At 46.6% G+C, this 19,026-nt stretch overlaps 2 protein-coding genes across 3 annotated transcripts in view; one reads left to right on the top strand and one right to left on the bottom strand.

The window, feature by feature from the left end:
• Positions 1–9,152, top strand: part of usp8 (ubiquitin specific peptidase 8) — a 38,037-nt gene extending 28,885 nt beyond the window's left edge. For both annotated transcript variants that reach the window (XM_045708005.2, XM_045708007.2), the window contains one exon: positions 832–9,152. In XM_045708005.2, coding sequence (XP_045563961.1) covers positions 832–990 — 159 coding nt within the window. In that variant the 3' untranslated portion in view covers positions 991–9,152. The remainder of the gene's footprint in view (positions 1–831) is intronic.
• A 1,082-nt stretch (positions 9,153–10,234) lies between these two features.
• Positions 10,235–18,363, bottom strand: LOC106587896 (ubiquitin carboxyl-terminal hydrolase 50). Its single transcript, XM_082969903.1, has 6 exons — positions 17,805–18,363; positions 17,220–17,590; positions 15,191–15,438; positions 13,339–13,481; positions 12,060–12,192; positions 10,235–11,673 (listed from the first exon to the last, which is right to left on the bottom strand). Exons 1-6 carry the CDS (start codon positions 18,014–18,016, stop codon positions 11,485–11,487), a joined length of 1,296 nt encoding a protein of 431 aa, XP_082826029.1. The 5' UTR covers positions 18,017–18,363; the 3' UTR covers positions 10,235–11,484.
• Between the last annotated feature and the right edge of the window lie 663 nt (positions 18,364–19,026).

Here is a 19,026-nt window from a genome sequence, read left to right as displayed (position 1 = left end):
GTCTAATGTCCATTGCTCATGTTTCTTGGCCCAAGCAAGTCTTTTCTTCTTATTGGTGTCCTTCAGTAGTGGTTTCTTTGCGGCAAAGCCAATAAGGCCTGATTCACGCAGTCTCCTCTGAACAGTTGATGTTGAGATGTCTGTTACTTGAAATCTGTGAAGCATTTATTTGGGCTGCAATCTGAGGCTGGTAACTCTAATGAACTCTGGGTCTTCCTTTCCTGTGGCGGTCCTCATGAGAGCCAGTTTCATCATAGCGCTTGAGGGTTTTGCGACTGCACTTGAAGAAACTGTCAAAGTTCTTGAAATTTTCTGTATTGACTGACCTTCATGTCTTAAAGTAATGATGGACTGTCGTTTCTCTTTGCTTATTTGAGCTGTTCTTGCCATAATATGGACTTGGTCTTTTACCAATTAGAGCTACCTTCTGTATACCGCCCCTACCTTGTCACAACACAACTGATTGGCTCAAACGCATTAAGAAGGACAGAAATTCCACAAATTAACTTTTAATAACAAGACACACCTGTTAATTGAAATGCATTCCAGGTGACTACCTCATGAAGCTGATTGAGAGAATGCCAAGAGTGTGCAAATCTGTTATCAAGGGTGGATACTTTGAAGAATATCAAATAGAAAATATATTTTGATTTGTTTAGCACTTTTTTGGTTACTACATGATTCCATATGTGCTATTTCATGGTTTTGATGTCTTCACTATTATTATACAATGTAGAAAATAGTAAAAATAAAGAAGAACCCTTGACTCAGGAGGTGTGTCCAACAAACAAACAGGCCGTTAACCCTCTGTGTCCTTCCCTTCTGTAACAGAACCATTATGGCGGTCTGGATGGGGGTCACTACACAGCCTACTGTAAGAACGCCATGAAACAGCGCTGGTACAAGTTTGACGACCACGAGGTCTCTGAAATCTCCACCTCCACTGTCAAGTCCTCCGCAGCGTACATCTTCTTCTTCTCCTCCCTGTGAGGGCAGAGCTGCAACACTGCTAGGAGCTATGAGGCTACATAAAGGCTAGCTAACATGCAGGCTGCTTTGACTCAGCTTCCTCTGCTGGTGGGAGAAAGGAACTGAACTGGTGATGTTTTTGTTAACTGAACTGAACTGCCAGGGGCCATACTTGTGAACTTTTGCTTAGACCATGGTTTAAACCATTAGTCTAAAATGGCTAGCTGCTAGCTTTTTCTCTCAGGCCAACCTGGCCAAATTAGCCCCGATGCTAATTAGCCACGATGCTTAGGCCAGCTAAGCAGATGATTATATCCGATAACAAATCAACCTATCAGATAACTTAGAGCCACCATCCAATCACATTTGTTCATTAGGTAAATTTGCTTCCAACTGATTGGTTTAATTTGTTACCCATGGTCTAAGTGGAGTTTCCCCAATATATTTTTTGCATGATGCTTCCTTGACTAGGCAAGTGACATCATCAAAAATGACGGTTTTCGCATATATGATGAAGTTCCATGTTTTTGCTTATCCATTCAACACACATCCATGTACTTTTCAATTAAAAAAAGTAGGATTATATTGTAACTTTTGTTCTTCATACATTGTCAAAGGCGCTGACTCTCGTGGTGTTGTCAAATAGCAGTAATTTACCACTGCTTGTCTGGGGTGGTGGCGTGATCTACTCCATGGCGGCTGTTCTGAATACCATTGGGAGCAAGATTTGTTTTTAAGGAGGAAAATTATGATCTAAGCAAAAGTTCACTAGTATGGCCGTGCAAGGTTTGGTGGTTTTGGATAACTGAACTGGCTAGGTTTGGTGGTTTTGGTAGACTGAACTGACAGGTTGAAATGTGGATATGTGGAAAGAGATGGACATACTGTAGTGTGTGGTGGAAGGGTGGGTTAGTGACTGGGTGTGTGCAGGAAAGGGAGAGACGCAGGCACTCCAATGCTTCAACTCATAGAGGACTCAACAGCTGTTAAAACACAGTCTATTCATATTAAACCAGAGTGTAGGGAGAGGGTTCCCTGTTCTAATCACTGCAACTTAAAACCCTGTTCTTAACACAGCAACGTTGTAATTCTGCTAGTTCTGGGTTTCAGTTGAGTCTGTGTGGAGTGGACGGACTTTTGTTAGTATACACAGACCTTATTTAAGCTTCCATGTACTGTGAATCTTCTAGTGAAGAGTATAGGGACGTTTAGTTAGGGAGAGTGACGTTTAGTTAGGGAGAGGGACGTATAGGGACGTTTAGTTAGGGAGAGGGACGTATAGGGATGTTTAGTTAGGGAGAGTGACGTATAGGGACGTTTAGTTAGGGAGAGGGACGTATAGGGACGTTTAGTTAGGGAGAGGGACGTATAGGGACGTTTAGTTAGGGAGAGGGACGTATAGGGACGTTTAGTTAGGGAGAGGGACGTATAGGGACGTTTAGTTAGGGAGAGGGACGTATAGGGACGTTTAGTTAGGGAGAGGGACGTATAGGGACGTTTAGTTAGGGAGAGGGACGTATAGGGACGTTTAGTTAGGGAGAGGGACGTATAGGGACGTTTAGTTAGGGAGAGTGGACGTATAGGGACGTTTAGTTAGGGAGAGGGACGTATAGGGACGTTTAGTTAGGGAGAGTGACGTATAGGGACGTTTAGTTAGGGAGAGTGACGTATAGGGACGTTTAGTTAGGGAGAGGGACGTATAGGGACGTTTAGTTAGGGAGAGTGACGTATAGGGACGTTTAGTTAGGGAGAGGGACGTATAGGGACGTTTAGTTAGGGAGAGGGACGTATAGGGACGTTTAGTTAGGGAGAGGGACGTATAGGGACGTTTAGTTAGGGAGAGGGACGTTTAGTGTGACGTACAGTGCCTTCGGAAAGTTTTCAGACCCCTTGACTTTTTTCCACATTTTATTATGTTACAGCAAATGTGTTCAATAGTTTTTTTCTCATTAATCTACACACAATACCCCATAATGACAAAGCAAAAACAGGTTTTTATAAATGTTTGCTAATTTATTCTAAATAAAAAAACTGATATCACATTTACATAAGTATTCAGACCCTTTACTCAGTGCTTTGTTGAAGCACCTTTGGCAGCGATTACAGCATCAAGTCTTCTTGGGTATAACGCTACAAGCTTGGCACACCTGTATTTGGGGAGTTTCTCCCATTCTTCTCTGCAGAACCTCTCAAGCTCTGTCAGGTTGGGTGGGGAGCGTTGCTGCACAGCTATTTTCAGGTCTCTCCAGATATGTTCAATCAGATTCAAGGCTCTGGCTGTGCCACTCACGGACATTTAGAGACTTGTCCAGAAGCCACTACTGCGTTGTCTTCGCTGTGTACTTAGGGTCGTTGTCCTATTGGAAGGTGAACCTTTGCCCCAGTCTGAGGTCCTGAATGCTCTGGAACAGGTTTTCATTAAGGATCTCTCTGTACTTTGCTCCGTTCATGTTTGCATTGATCCTGACTAGTCTCCCAGTCCCTGCCGCTGAAAAACATCCCCACAGCATGATGCTGCCACCACCATGCTTCACCATAGAGATTGTGCCAGGTTTCCTCCAGACGTGACGCTTGGCATTCAGGCCAGAGAATCTTGTTTCTCATGGTCTGATGAGAAACAAGCGGGCTGTCATGTTGTCTTTTACTAAGGAGTGGCTTCCGTCTGGCCACCCTACCATAAACGCCTGATTGGTGGTATGCTACAGAGATGGTTGTCCTTCCGGATGGTTCTCCCATCTCCACAGAGGAACTCTAGAGCTCTGTCAGAGTGACTATCGGGTTCTTGGTCACCTAAATAAAGTATTTCTGTTTTTTATTTGTAATAAATTTGCCAAAAATTCTAAAAACCTGTTTTTGCTTTGTTCTAATGGTGTATGGTGTGTAGATTGCTGTTTTAATTTAATACATTTTAGAATATGGCTGTACTGTGACAATGTGGAAAAAGGAAAGGGGTCTGAGTACTTTCCCAATGCACTGTATTTGGACGTTTCCTTAGGTAGAGTGACTTATCTGTACATACAGTAACATTAACAGCTTTCTGCTGATGTTGCACATGCAACACTAAACACATGGTGCCGAGGGGGATTCTCCTCTTCTATTTAAACTCACAAATGATCCTTTAATTTTCTCCTTTAGAGAGAATCAGCTGGCATGATTGATGACTAACTATTTGATAAAGGAGTAGTCTAAACTACATACTTAGGGTGTATCCCAAATAGCACCTTATCCCCTATAAAGAGCACACCTTTTGACAGGGCCCTGGGTTAAAAGAAGTGCACTTTTATAGGGAATAGGGAATCATTTGAGACTCGGCCTTCTCCTGGTGAGGTGTTGAGATGTTTTTGGTGTGCCCTAAGAGTAGAGGTTTAAAAACAGTTCCCTTCACAGCGCACTGCTTTTTGGCACCGGTCTTCAGATGAACTCATTGTTTAGGGAGTTCTTGCTGGTTTTATGCTGGCCACATTCTATGAAAACCAACAGCACAATGCACTTGTGGTGTTTGTATAAAACACATACATTCATTCAAATCTACCAACTGACTTTTGATTTGTAGCAAATGGCACCCTATTACCTAAATAGTGCACTACTTTTGACCAGGACCCTATTCCCTAAATAGTGCACTACTTTTGACCAGGACCCTATTCCCTAAATAGTGCACTACTTTTGACCAGGGCCCATAGGGTAGTGCACTATTAAGGGAATGGGGTGCACACGTAGCCTTTTGTGACCGATTGAAAATGGTTGAGCCTGATACTGAGACATAAGTCATTAGGCCTAATCAATAATGTAATCTATCAGTGTAATTTTACTACCCTGGAAAATAACCTCTTCAGTGTACACTAGTCTACTGTACTCTCTTGCTATTAAAAAATGTGTTTTCATCTAAAATACAGGACTTTACCTTCAATACCAATGTTAAGGAGATCTATAATCAATACATGACTTTACCTTCAATACCAATGTTAAGGAGATCTATAATCTATACATGACTTTACCTTCAATACCAATGTTAAGGAGATCTATAATCTATACATGACTTTACCTTCAATACCAATGTTAAGGAGATCTATAATCTATACATGTATAGGTTAAGCCGTATCAGTTAAATAAAGGTAAAAATGAAAAAAATACAATCTGGTTGTTTTGACAACGGTAGCTGATTATTTGTGATATGTTGATCTTCTGTTGTCTTTTTTTCAACTTTGTCCTGGAATAAGCACTAATTTTCAAGTGGGGATGTAAACTCAGCAAAAAAAAGAAACGTCCTCTCACTGTCAACTGTGTTTATTTTCAGCAAACTTAACATGTGTAAATATTTGTATGAACATAAGATTCAACAACTGAGGCATAAACTGAACAAGTTCCACAGACATGTGACTAACAGAAATGGAATAATTTGTCCATGAACAAAGTGGGGGGTCAAAATCAAAAGTAACAGTCAGTATCTGGTATGGCCACCAGCTGCATTAAGCACTGCAGTGCATCTCATCATGGACTGCACCAGATTTGCCAGTTCTTGCTGTGAGATGTTACCCCACTCTTCCACCAAGGCACCTGCAAGTTCCCGGACATTTCTGGGGGGAATGGCCCTAGCCCTCATCCTCCGATCCAACAGGTCCCAGACGTGCTCAATGGGATTGAGATCCGGGCTCTTCGCTGGCCATGGCAGAACACTGACATTCCTGTCTTGCACGAAATCACACACAGAACGAGCAGTATGGCTGGTGGCATTGTCATGCCGGAGGGTCATGTCAGGATGAGCCTGCAGGAAGGGTACCACATGAGGGAGGAGGATATCTTCCCTGTAACGCACAGTGTTGGGATTGCCTGCGATGACAGCAAGTTCAGTCCGATGATGCTGTGACACACCGCCCCAGACCATGACGGACCCTCCACCTCCAAATCGATCCCGCTCCAGAGTACAGGCCTCGGTGTAACGCTCATTCCTTCGATGATAAACGCGAATCCGACGATCACCCCTGGTGAGACAAAACCGCTACTCGTCGTGTGAAGAGCACTTTTTGCCTGTCTTGTCTGGTCCAGCGACGGTGGGTTTGTGCCCATAGGCGACGTTGTTGCCGGTGATGTCTGGTGAGGACCTGCCATACAACAGGCCTACAATCCCTCAGTCCAGCCTCTCTCAGCCTATTGCGGACAGTCTGAGCACTGATGGGGGTATTGTGCGTTCCTGGTGTAACTCGGGCAGTTGTTGTTGCCATCCTGTACCTGTCCCGCAGGTGTGATGTTCGGATGTACCGATCTTGTGCAGGTGTTGTTACACGTGGTCTGCCACTGCGAGGAGGATCAGCTGTCCGTCCTGTCTCCCTGTTGCGCTGTCTTAGGCATGTCACAGTACAGACATTGCAATTTATTGCCCTGGCCACATCTGCAGTCCTCATGCCTCCTTGCAGCATGCCTAAGGCACATTCACGCAGATGAGCAGGGACCCTGGGCATCTTTCTTTTGATGTTTTTCAGAGTCAGTAGAAAGGCCTCTTTAGTGTCCTAAGTTTTCATAACTATGACCTTAATTGCCTACCGTCTTTTAGCTGTTAGTGTCTTAACGACCGTTCCACAGGTGCATGTTCATTAATTGTTTATGGTTCATTGAACAAGCATGGGAAACAGTGTTTAAACCCTTTACAATGAAGATCTGTGAAGTTATTTGGATTTTTTACGAATTACTTTAAAAGACAGGGTCCTGAAAAAGTGCCGTTTCTTTTTTTGCTGAGTTTATGTACGCCTATGATTTTGACATTTTTAAAACATGTCTCGAGCTGAGTTACTGTTTTTCTCACTGTGTTGGGCTGTCTGGGGGTTAGAGACTGTTCTCTGTGTTGGCCTGTCTGGGGGTTAGAGACTGTTCTCTCTGTGTTGGGCTGTCTGTGGGGTTAGAGACTGTTCTCTCTGTGTTGGGCTGTCTGGGGGTTAGAGACTGTTCTCTCTGTGTTGGGCTGTCTGGGGGGTTAGAGACTGTTCTCTCTATTGGGCTGTCTGGGGGGTTAGAGACTGTTCTCTCTATTAGGCTGTCTGGGGGTTAGAGACTGTTCTCTCTATTGGGCTGTCTGGGGGTTAGAGACTGTTCTCTCTGTGTTGGGCTGTCTGGGGGGTTAGAGACTGTTCTCTGTATTGGGCTGGCTGGGGGTTAGAGACTGTTCTCTCTGTGTTGGGCTGTCTGAGGGGTTAGAGACTGTTCTCTCTATTGGGCTGGCTGGGGGTTAGAGACTGTTCTCTCTGTGTTGGGCTGTCTGGGGGGTTAGAGACTGTTCTCTCTATTGGGCTGTCTGGGGGTTAGACTGTTCTCTCTGTGTTGGGCTGTCTGGGGGTTAGACTGTTCTCTCTGTGTTGGGCTGTCTGGGGGGTTAGAGACTGTTCTCTCTATTGGGCTGTCTGGGGGTTAGAGACTGTTCTCTCTGTGCTGGGCTGTCTGGGGGTTAGAGACTGTTCTCTCTGTTGGGCTGTCTGGGTGTTAGAGACTGTTCTCTCTATTGGGCTGTCTGGGGGTTAGAGACTGTTCTCTCTATTGGGCTGTCTGGGGGTTAGAGACTGTTCTCTTTGTTTTGGGCTGTCTGGGGGTTAGAGACTGTTCTCTCTGTTGGGCTGTCTGGGGGTTAGAGACTGTTCTCTCTGTGTTGGGCCGTCTGGGGGTTAGAGACTGTTCTCTCTGTGTTGGGCCGTCTGGGGGTTAGAGACTGTTCTCTCTGTGTTGGGCTGTCTGGGGGTTAGAGACTGTTCTCTCTGTGCTGGGCTGTCTGGGGGGTTAGAGACTGTTCTCTCTGTATTGGGCTGTCTGGAGGGTTAGAGACTGTTCTCTCTGTGTTGGGCTGTCTGGGGGTTAGAGACTGTTCTCTCTGTTGGGCTGTCTGGGGGTTAGAGACTGTTCTCTGTGTTAGGCTATCTGGGGTTAGAGACTGTTCTCTCTGTGTTGGGCTGTCTGGGGGTTAGAGACTGTTCTCTCTGTGTTGGGCTGTCTGGGGGGTTAGAGACTGTTCTCTCTGTATTGGGCTGTCTGGGGGATGAGAGCCTGTTCTCTCTGTGTTGGGCTGTCTGGGGGTTAGAGACTGTTCTCTCTGTTGGGCTGTCTGGGGGTTGGAGACTGTTCTCTCTATTGGGCTGTCTGGGGTTTAGAGACTGTTCTCTCTGTGTTGGGTTGTCTGGGGGTTAGAGACTGTTCTCTCTGTGTTGGGTTGTCTGGGGGTTAGAGACTGTTCTCTCTCTGCTGGGCTGTCTGGGGGTTAGAGACTGTTCTTTCTGTGTTGGGTTGTCTGGGGGGTTAGAGACTGTTCTCTCTGTATTGGGTTGTCTGTCTCTTGGGCTGTCTGGGGGTCTAGTTTTAAGCACAACAATCAATATGTAGTTGGGGGGCTGGCTGGGGGAGGTAGAGAAGGGAAGGGGTTACATAACAGTCCCAAGATTGTTACAACATCACCGTGAAAATTTGAGCCAAATGATTTCTAACGCTGAATCCCAAATGGCACCCTATTCCCTATGTAGTGCACAACTTTTGACCAGGACCTTGGCACCCTATTCCCTACATAGTGCACTACTTTTGAACGGAGCCCTTTGGTTGTCTATTGGAACCCTAGGGTGCCATTTGGGATGTATTCTAAAGATAGATCACTCAAGGTAGGTAGAAGTTTCTTCTTACCACAGATCTAGGATCAGGCAACTTTATCCCAAATCCTAACTGTTACCATAAAGGAAACGTAGATAGATCTGAACCTAGGGCAGCGGTTAGCAGCAACATCAACGTCCTCACAGATTGTCTGGAGGAAGCACAAATCACACTTCAGGGCATGTATTGTAGTAGGAGTGCTGATCCTGGATCAGGTCACCCCTCTGCATATAATCTTATGTATTATTATCCAAAAGGCAAAACTGATCAGCACTCTGAGATGCTTAATGAGTACTGGCCCAGTAGCCCTCTAGGGGGAAATTAATAGACGTCTTAAAAGTGACAAAAATAGAGATCACTTAAAATGTCTCTCTGAAAAGCATTTCCTGCCATGAAATCATTCTAATGTATTTCTTATTTTCTTGTGTTGTATGTTGATTGATTTTCTCATTTTCCTTCATTGCTATGAAGTTTCTAATAACACTTGTATTAACCTCAATCATAAAAATGTAGCTATTTATTAAAATGTTCCAAATAAAGCAGACAACCTGTTGTTGCATGTCATTATACCTCTCTGCCACTAGATGGCACTATATCTATTAAATTGGTGCCGTCTGGGTCCCAGTAATATACGTTTGCCATTAAGCAGACACTTTTATCCTAAGTGACTAACAGTCACGCGTGCATACACATTTTTAAGTATGGGTCATCCCGGGATTTGAACCAACTGTCCTGGCTGTTGCAAGCATCATGCTCTTATCAACTGAGCTACAGTGGATCACAGTACTATCTTCCTAGTAGTAGTTTACCTGGGGTGTATTCAGGGACGGGAAACTCTCTTTGACTGTTGCATGTAGAAATAGAATGAATAGATCTGGCACGATTCCCTATCCTGTCTGAAAGACAATCACTTCTGTTCTACTTGATACATTTTCTATCAGGATGTTCCGTAACGTTACATGGTCTGAACAGTTCCATTTTGTGTCTGGGTATCCATGGGAACCTGCTTTCATTCACATTTCATTCATGTTGCCTTGCGTTCATTCATGTTTTATTGAAGAATTACAAAAAACACCCAGAACCCATTTTCTCTCTATGGCCCGCACACTCCAGAGGGTTTCTAATAGTTCACCCAGCTCCTTCTGTAGGTTGGTCTGTAGTCAAGTTCTGGACCCAGCCCCAAGCCCTTCACCCCAATCCCACCTAATTGGGTGGGAGGAAGCTTCACTAAGCCGTTGGACAGCAAAATGGAGCCATCACCTATCCAATTCCCTCAGATCTGCAAACATGAACAGGGTATGGGCTAGACTAGGGGCTGGTTTGGCACTTTGTGGGCTAGCCCTGGGCTCTACCAGTCTGGGTCTTGATCAGAGCCACGGTATGGTTTTGGCCTGTGGTGTGTCAGATATAGGGCATGATGGGTAAGTTGGGCCTGTGGTGTGTCCCAGTTAGAGGATATGCTAGGCCTAGAGCCGTGGTAAGTTGGGCCTGTGGTCGGTCCCAGTTAGAGGATATGCTAGGCCTAGAGCCGTGGTAAATTGGGCCTGTGGTCGGTCCCAGTTAGAGGATATGCTAGGCCTAGAGCCGTGGTAAATTGGGCCTGTGGTCGGTCCCAGTTAGAGGATATGCTAGGCCTAGAGCCGTGGTAAATTGGGCCTGTGGTCGGTCCCAGTTAGAGGATATGCTAGGCCTAGAGCCGTGGTAAATTGGGCCTGTGGTCGGTCCCAGTTAGAGGATATGCTGGGCCTAGAGCCGTGGTAAGTTGGGCCTGTGGTCGGTCCCAGTTAGAGGATATGCTGGGCCTAGAGCCGTGGTAAGTTGTGGAATGAGTAGTGGCTAGGACAGCACGGGTCCTAGTTGGATCCTGGGACTGGGTATGTTTTTGGCCTGTGGTGGGTCAGATCCGGGGTATGGTGTGTCTGTGGTGGGTCAGATCCGGGGTATGGTGGGTCAGATCCGGAGTGTGGTGGGTCTGTGGTGGGTCAGATCCGGGGTATGGTGGGTCAGATCCGGGGTATGGTGGGTCAGATCCGGAGTGTGGTGGGCCTGTGGTGGGTCAGATCCGGAGTGTGGTGGGTCAGATCCAGGTCTGTGGTGGGTCAGATCTGGGGTATGGTGGGTCTGTGGTGGGTCAGATCCGGAGTGTGGTGGGTCAGATCCGGAGTGTGGTGGGTCAGATCCAGGTCTGTGGTGGGTCAGATCTGGGGTATGGTGGGTCTGTGGTGGGTCAGATCCGGAGTGTGGTGGGTCAGATCCAGGTCTGTGGTGGGTCAGATCCAGGTCTGTGGTGGGTCAGATCTGGGGTATGGTGGGTCTGTGGTGGGTCAGATCCAGAGTGTGGTGGGTCAGATCCAGGTCTGTGGTGGGTCAGATCCGGAGTGTGGTGGGTCAGATCCAGGTCTGTGGTGGGTCAGATCTGGGGTATGTTGGGCCTGTGGTGGGTCAGATCCGGAGTGTGGTGGGTCAGATCCAGGTCTGTGGTGGGTCAGATCTGGGGTATGGTGGGCCTGTGGTGGGTCAGATCTGGGGTATGTTGGGCCTGTGGTGGGTCAGATCTGGGGTATGTTGGGCCTGTGGTGGGTCAGATCTGGGGTATGGTGGGTCTGTGGTGGGTCAGATCTGGGGTATGTTGGGTCTGTGTTGGGTCAGATCTGGGGTATGGTGGGTCTGCGTTGGGTCAGATCCGGGCTATGTTGGGCCTGTGGAAGGGCTGATCTGGGGTATGTTGGGCCTGTGGAAGGGCTGATCTGGGGTATGTTGGGCCTGTGGTGGGTCAGATCTGGGGTATGGTGGGCCTGTGGAAGGGCTGATCTGGGGTATGTTGGGCCTGTGGTGGGTCAGATCTGGGGTATGGTGGGCCTGTGGTGGGTCAGATCTGGGGTATGGTGGGCCTGTGGTGGGTCAGATCTGGGGTATGTTGGGCCTGTGGAAGGGCTGACGGCTGTACAGCAGGATGTAGGCGTTAGGAGACTGCACCAAGAAGTCCACCACCTCGCTCACGGCCGTGTCGTCAAAGTGGTGCCAGCTGCTGGACAGGGTACTGTGGCACAGGGCCGTGTAGTGACCCATGTCTAGGTCTCCTGTGTGGTTCTGGAGGGGAGTGAAGACACACCGGTGGATTCATGTGTTCATGGTTGGCTGTGTTTTTCCAGACAGGAGCATCAGGTGTATGTATGTGTCTGTGTAGGAGCGTTCACGTTTGGGTGTAGGTGCATGCGTGTCTTTCTGTGTGGGTGGGCGTATCACAGGAGGCTGGTGGCTCCTTAATTGGGGAGGACAGGCTTGTGGTAATGGCTGGAGCGGAATTGGTGGAATGGTATCAAATTCACATTTCCATGAGTTTGATGCCGTTCCATTTGCTCCGTTCCAGCCATTATAATGAGCTGTCCTCCCCTCAGTGGTGTGTGTGTGTGTGTGTGTGTGTGTGTGTGTGTGTGTGTGTGTGTGTGTGTGTGTGTGTGAGAACAGGAACTCACCACCACTGCGTAGAGAGAGTAGCTGGTGTGATTGGCTGAGGGGCTGGACAGGAAGGGGGTTAGGTCTAAACTGTCCAATGAGAACAACACATTGGTCCTCAACTTCCTCTTCTCACTCCCATGGCAACCAAAACTGTAATGTCACACAGGTTATGTTATTTCTACAGGTTTGTCTCATTGAGATGCATGACAGCAGCAGAGATAAAGCTGATGAACACCTAATGAGGTGTTACATGATTACTGCCATTGACCTCTAGTTAGGGGTTACAGGGACCTCTAGTTAGGGTTACATGGACCTCTAGTTAGGGGTTACAGGGACCTCTAGTTAGGGGTTACATGGACCTCTAGTTAGGGGTTACAGGGACCTCTAGTTAGGGGTTACATGGACCTCTAGTTAGGGGTTACAGGGACCTCTAGTTAGGGGTTACATGGACCTCTAGTTAGGGGTTACAGGGACCTCTAGTTAGGGGTTACAGGGACCTCTAGTTAGGGGTTACAGGGACCTCTAGTTAGGGGTTACAGGGACCTCTAGTTAGGGGTTACAGGGACCTCTAGTTAGGGGTTACAGGGACCTCTAGTTAGGGTTACAGGGACCTCTAGTTAGGGGTTACAGGGACCTCTAGTTAGGGGTTACATGGACCTCTAGTTAGGGGTTACAGGGACCTCTAGTTAGGGGTTACAGGGACCTCTAGTTAGGGGTTACAGGGACCTCTAGTTAGGGGTTACATGTTAATATGGTTAAAACATGGGGATGTGTGAAACCTACTCCTCAGACTGAAGTGTCCCCACTTGCGCCAGCGATAAGCTAGCTTTTCACATGGCGCAGAATGGTAAGACGCTCCAGAAGGGCGGTCACGTGTGCTGATAGCAAGGCAAAAGGCTTTGGTTGGAGCCTCGGTATGAGCAGAATAAGGAGGAAGCGGCACTATAGGGGCGGCAGGTAGCCTAGTGGTTAGAGCGTTGGGCCAGTAACTGAAAGGTTGCTGGATCAAATCCCCGAGCTGACAAGGTAAAAATCTGTAATTCTGCTCCTGAGCAAGGCAGTTCCCTGGGCGCCGAAGACTTGGATGTCGATTATGGCAGCCCCCCCGCACCTCTCTGATTCAGAGGGGTTGGGTTAAATGTGGAAGACACATTTCAGTTGAATGCATTCACTTGTACAACTGACGAGGTATCCCTCTTTCCCACTAAGCAGGCACCGTGCCGTCCTTTACATTAGCACCAATAGCATAGCCATCTAGTGACCAGCGTGGGGAGAGATGGCTTGGCAGCTACCCACCGTTTGAGGTGCAGCACCAGGATCTCAGGTGGTTTGGCCATGCTGGTGAGGACAGCTGTGTCTCTCTTCACTCCACACTCTGGACACAACTTCTGATCTCCACACGTCAACGTACTCTGCTGGAAGAACAGCGACAGGCAGTCCTATAGGAGGGAGAGAGAGAGGGAGGGTTGGGAGAAGAGAGACGTGTGGTTGCTGGCTAGTCTGTATGTTTATGTGTTTAGTCTGTATTTAGTCTGTATTTAGTCTGTATGTGATTAGTCTGTATGTGATTAGTCTGTATGTTTGTATGTGTTTAGTCTGTATGTTTGTATGTGTTTAGTTTATGTTATTAGTCTGTATGTTTGTATGTGATTAGTCTGTATGTGACTAGTCTGTGTATAATTAGTCTGTACGTGTTTAGTCTGAAAGTGTTTAGTCTGTATGTGATTAGTCTGTATGTGATTAGTCTGTATGTTTGTATGTGTTTAGTCTGTATGTGTTTAGTCTGTACGTGTGTACGTGTTTAGTCTGAATGTGTTTAGTCTGTATGTGATTAGTCTGTATGTGATTAGTCTGTATGTTTGTATGTGTTTAGTCTGTATGTGTTTAGTTTGTGTGTTTAGTCTGTATGTGTTTGTTTAGTTTGTATATAATTAGTCTGTTTGTATGTGTTTAGTTTGTATGTGTTTAGTCTATGTGATTAGTCTGTATGTGACTAGTCTGTGTATAATTAGTCTGTATGTGTTTGTTTAGTTTGTATATAATTAGTCTGTGTGTATGTGTTTAGTCTGTATGTGTTTAGTCTGTATGTGTGTATGCGTTTAGTCTGTATGTGATTAGTCTGTATGTGATTAGTTTGTATGTGATTAGCCTGTATGTTTGTATTTGTTTAGTCTGTATGTGTTTAGTCTGTATGTGTTTAGTCTGTATGTGTTTAGTCTGTATGGTTGTATGTGTTTAGTCTGAATGTGTTTAGTCTGTATGTGTTTAGTCTGTACGTGTGTATGTGTTTAGTCTGTATGTGTTAAGTCTGTATGTGTTTAGTCTGTATGTGTTTAGTCTGAACGTGTTTAGTTGGTATGTTTGTATTTGTTAAGTCTGTATGTGTTTAGTCTGTACGTGTGTACGTGTTTAGTCTGAATGTGTTTAGTCTGTATGTCTTTAGTCTGTATGTGTTTAGTCTGTATGTTTGTATGCGTTTAGTCTATGTGTTTAGTCTGTTAGTTTGTATGCGTTTAGTCTGTATGTTTGTATGTTTAGTCTGTATGTGTTTAGTATGTATGTTTGTATGTGTTTAGTCTGTATGTGTTTAGTCTGTATGTGTTTAGTCTGTATGGTTGTATGTGTTTAGTCTGTATGTGTTTAGTCTGTATGTGTTTAGTCTGTATGTGTTTAGTCTGTATGTGTTTAGTCTGTATGGCTGTATGTGTTTAGTCTGTATGTGTTTAGTCTGTATGTGTTTAGTCTGTATGGTTGTATGTGTTTAGTCTGTATGTGTTTAGTCTGTATGTGTTTAGTCTGTATGTGTTTAGTCTGTATGGTTGTATGTGTTTAGTCTGTATGTGTTTAGTCTGTATGTGTTTAGTCTGTATGGTTGTATGTGTTTAGTCTGTATGTGTTTAGTCTGAATGTGTTTAGTCTGAATGTGTTTAGTCTGAATGTGTTTAGTCTGTACGTGTGTACGTGTTTAGTCTGAATGTGTTTAGTCTGAATGTGTTTAGTCTGTATGTGTTTAGTCTGAACGTGTTTAGTCTGTATGTGTTTAGTCTGAATGTGTTTAGTCTGTATGTGTTTAGTCTGAACGTGTTTAGTCTGTATGTGTTTAGTCGGTATGTCTGTATGTGGTCAGTCTGATTGTGGTTAGTTGTACCTGTAGGGAGCACTTGTATGAGTCAAGTGGTATAGGCAGAGACAGGATGGTGAAGACCTGGTTGCTGTGAGAGTGTCCATCGCAGCGCAGACACAGCATCTGGTAGCTGAGTTGTCCCTCGAAGAGACGTGTCACCACCGTAGAATCCCCCGCTGCTGGCGCCGAACTGAGCGACTTCCTGCCCAGACACAACCGCTGGGAAGAACGTGTCTGACGCCTCTCCCCCTTCTGTAGCAAGAGAATCATACATGCACACACACATTGTAGAATAATAGTGAAGACATCAAAACTATGGAACATATGGAATCATGTAGTAACCAAAAAAAGTATTAAACAAATCAAAATATATTTTATATTTGAGATTCTTCAAAGTAGCCACCCTTTGCCTTGATGGTGTGGGGGTGCTTTGCTGGTGATGCTGTCTGTGATTTATTCAAGGCACACTTAACCAGCATGGCTACCACAGCATTCTGCAGGGATACGCTATCCCATCTGGTTTGCGCTTAGTGGGACTTAGTGGGATCATTTGTTTTTCAACAGGACCTCCAGGCTGTGTAAGGGCTATTTGACCAAGAAGGAGAGTGATGGAATGCTGCATCAGATCTCCTGGCCTCCACAATCCCCCGAACTCAACCCAATTGAGATGGTTTGGGATGAGTTGGACCACAGAGTGAAGGAAAAGCAGTCAACAAGTGCTCAACATATGTGAGAACTCCTTCAAGACTGTTGGAAAAGCATTCCATGTGAAGCTGGTTAAAAGAATGCAGTCATCAACGCAAAGGGTGGCTACTTTGAAGAATCTCAAATATAAAATATAAAACACTTTTTTGGTTACTACATGATTCCATGTGTTATTTCATAGTTTTGATGTCTTCACTATTATTCTACAATGTAGAAAATAGTAAAAATAAAGAAAAACCCTTGAATGAGTAGGTGTGTCCAAACTTTTGACTGGTACTGTGTATATATATACACAAAGACACGTGTACACACAAACAGAGACACACACACAAAGGAGAAACACACTGTCTGAATACCAAATCAGCCCCTAGCCCTCATCCCCTAGGCACTTATCCCCTATCTCCTAGACTCTTCTCCCCTATGCCCTAGACACTTATCCACCATCCCCTAGACACTTATCCCCTAGACACCTAGACACTTATCCCCTGACACTTATCCCCTGACACCTATCCCCTGACACCTATCCCCTAGACACTTATCCCCTGACACCTATCCCCTAGACACTTATCCCCTAGACACTTATCCCCTGGACACTTATCCCCTGACACCTATCCCCTGACACCTATCCCCTAGACACTTATCCCCTAAACACTTATCCCCTGACACTTATCCCCTATCCCCTGGACACGTATCCCCTAGACACCTATCCCCTGGACACTTATCCCCTGACACTTATCCCCTATCCCCTAGACACTTATCCCCTGACACTTATCCCCTGGACACTTATCCCCTGGACACCTATCCCCTAGACACCTATCCCCTGGACACTTATCCCCTGACACTTATCCCCTATCCCCTAGACACTTATCCCCTGACACCTATCCCCTGGACACTTATCCCCTGGACACGTATCCCCTGACACCTATCCCCTGGACACTTATCCCCTGGACACCTATCCCCTAGACACCTATCCCCTGGACACTTATCCCCTGACACTTATCCCCTATCCCCTAGACACTTATCCCCTGACACCTATCCCCTGGACACTTATCCCCTGGACACGTATCCCCTGACACTTATCCCCTGGACACGTATCCCCTGACACCTATCCCCTGGACACTTATCCCCTGGACACTTATCCCCTGGACACTTATCCCCTGACACCTATCCCCTGGACACTTATCCCCTGACACCTATCCCCTGACACCTATCCCCTGGACACGTATCCCCTGGACACTTATCCCCTATCCCCTGGACACTTATCCCCTATCCCCTGGACACTTATCCCCTATCCAATGGGTTTTGAGGAGCAGGGAATCAAGAAAGACAATGAGGCAGAGCCTTTGACCGTTTGGATGGAGCTGTGTGGACGGAGCAGTGTGGACGGAGCAGTGTGGACGGAGCAGTGTGGACGGAGCAGTGTGGATGGAGCTGTGTGGTGGCAGGATTGTGTGTGTCTGTGTGTGTGTGTGTGTGTCTGTGTGTGTGTGTGTGTGTGTCTGTGTGTGTGTGTCTGTGTGTACATTCTTCAGGTCGTCATGCAGGGCGTTGAGCAGGAGGAGGAGTAGCTCCTGGGCGTCCTGCTGTGATTGGTTGTTGAACTGGGGGTGCAGGGAGGAGACCAAGGCCCTCACCTCCCCTGGGGAGGTGGAACCCCCCTGACCCTGCCACACCTCCTGTAGGAGTTGCACAAACACCCCCGCTACAGGACTGTTACGCCTGGGGGAGGAGGAGGAGGAGGAGGAGGGAGGAGAAGGGAGAAGAGTGGCATGGGAGGGAGGGAGGAGGAGAGGAAGGAGGAGAGGCATTGGATAATGTAAGTTTCCCCCCATCTAATGTAAAGTGCTTGGAGTACCTGGTTAAAAAGTACTATACAAAATCTAATACAGACAGACAGACAGACAGACAGACAGAGAGACAGACAGGGTCTTACTTGGCCAACTGGGAGCATTTGTGTGAGCTGAGGAGGTGTTCCACCAACGGCACAGTGGAGAAGAGACACTGCAGCACAGCGTTCATGTAGCAGGAGTTACCACTGTTAGCCAGACCACACACCCCCACCAGCCGCCTGTCCTCTCTCTTCCCCTGCTCCCCCTTCACCCTCACCCCCCATCCTGAGCTACACCCCCACTCCTCCATGGGCATCACCTGACCCTGAACACCGCTGGGATTGGCTGCACTGGTGACCAATGAGAAGAGACAGAGAGAAAGAGGTGAAAGGTCAGTGCTGTAGCAGGCAGGTGTCAAGGCTGTGTGCTGAAAAACCTGGGTGGTGAAGTTCAGGGCTTGTGGTGCTCCTTTAAATGCCCAGTCTTTTGTCTCTTTTCACTTTCACTTTTGGGAGATGAAGTAGATACATGCCTGTCTGGTTGTGTTCCTTAAGGTGTCGTCATGCCAGAGACAGCAGAACCAGACAGGCTGAGGCAAACATGGATGGTCTTGGACAATGGTTTCTTCATTCTCTTATATTCTGAGTCCCAAATAGCACCCTATTCCCTATTTAGTGCACAGCTTTTGACCAGGGCCTCTGATCATAATTAGTGCACTAAATAAGGAATAGGGTTCCATTTGAGTCTCAATCTCAGACTCACCCTCAGACAGACAGACAGACAGACAGACAGACAGACTGACCCTCAGACAGACTGACCCTCAGACAGACTGACCCTCAGACAGACTGACCCTCAGACAGACTAACCCTCAGACAGACAGACAGACAAGGACCTGGGACTCATCTCAACTCTGTCTTAACTGTGCCTCTCTGCTCTGTGCCTCTTTCTCCCACTGCTGGGAGTCTGAGACAGTGTTCTGAACTACTCTCAATTCAGACAGATACTCGTGTGTGTGTGTGTGTGTGTGTGTGTGTGTGTGTGTGTGTGTGTGTGTGTGTGTGTGTGTGTGTGTGTGTGTGTGTGTGTGTGTGTGTGTGTGTGTGTGTGTTTGAGAGAGAACTCAGCTAGAAGACAATGTCTTAGCAACCCATCAACACTGACATCAAGCACGGTCTCTTGTGTTTGTCATGTTTTATCATGATCATGCTGTACATCTTCAAACTGCTGTGTACTGGAAATACTAACAAAAACACACTTCCAGGCATTTTGATGAGAAGTTGAATAGGCTAACACCTTGTCTGTCTGGATAGTCAAAGCTATTTAGTT

This window comes from Salmo salar, chromosome 26, assembly GCF_965601325.2.
Source record: "Salmo salar chromosome 26, fSalSal1, whole genome shotgun sequence".
Lineage (NCBI taxonomy): Eukaryota > Metazoa > Chordata > Actinopteri > Salmoniformes > Salmonidae > Salmo > Salmo salar.
The sequence above is the reverse complement of the archived record's forward strand: the minus strand, read 5'-3'. Positions and strand labels throughout refer to the sequence as shown.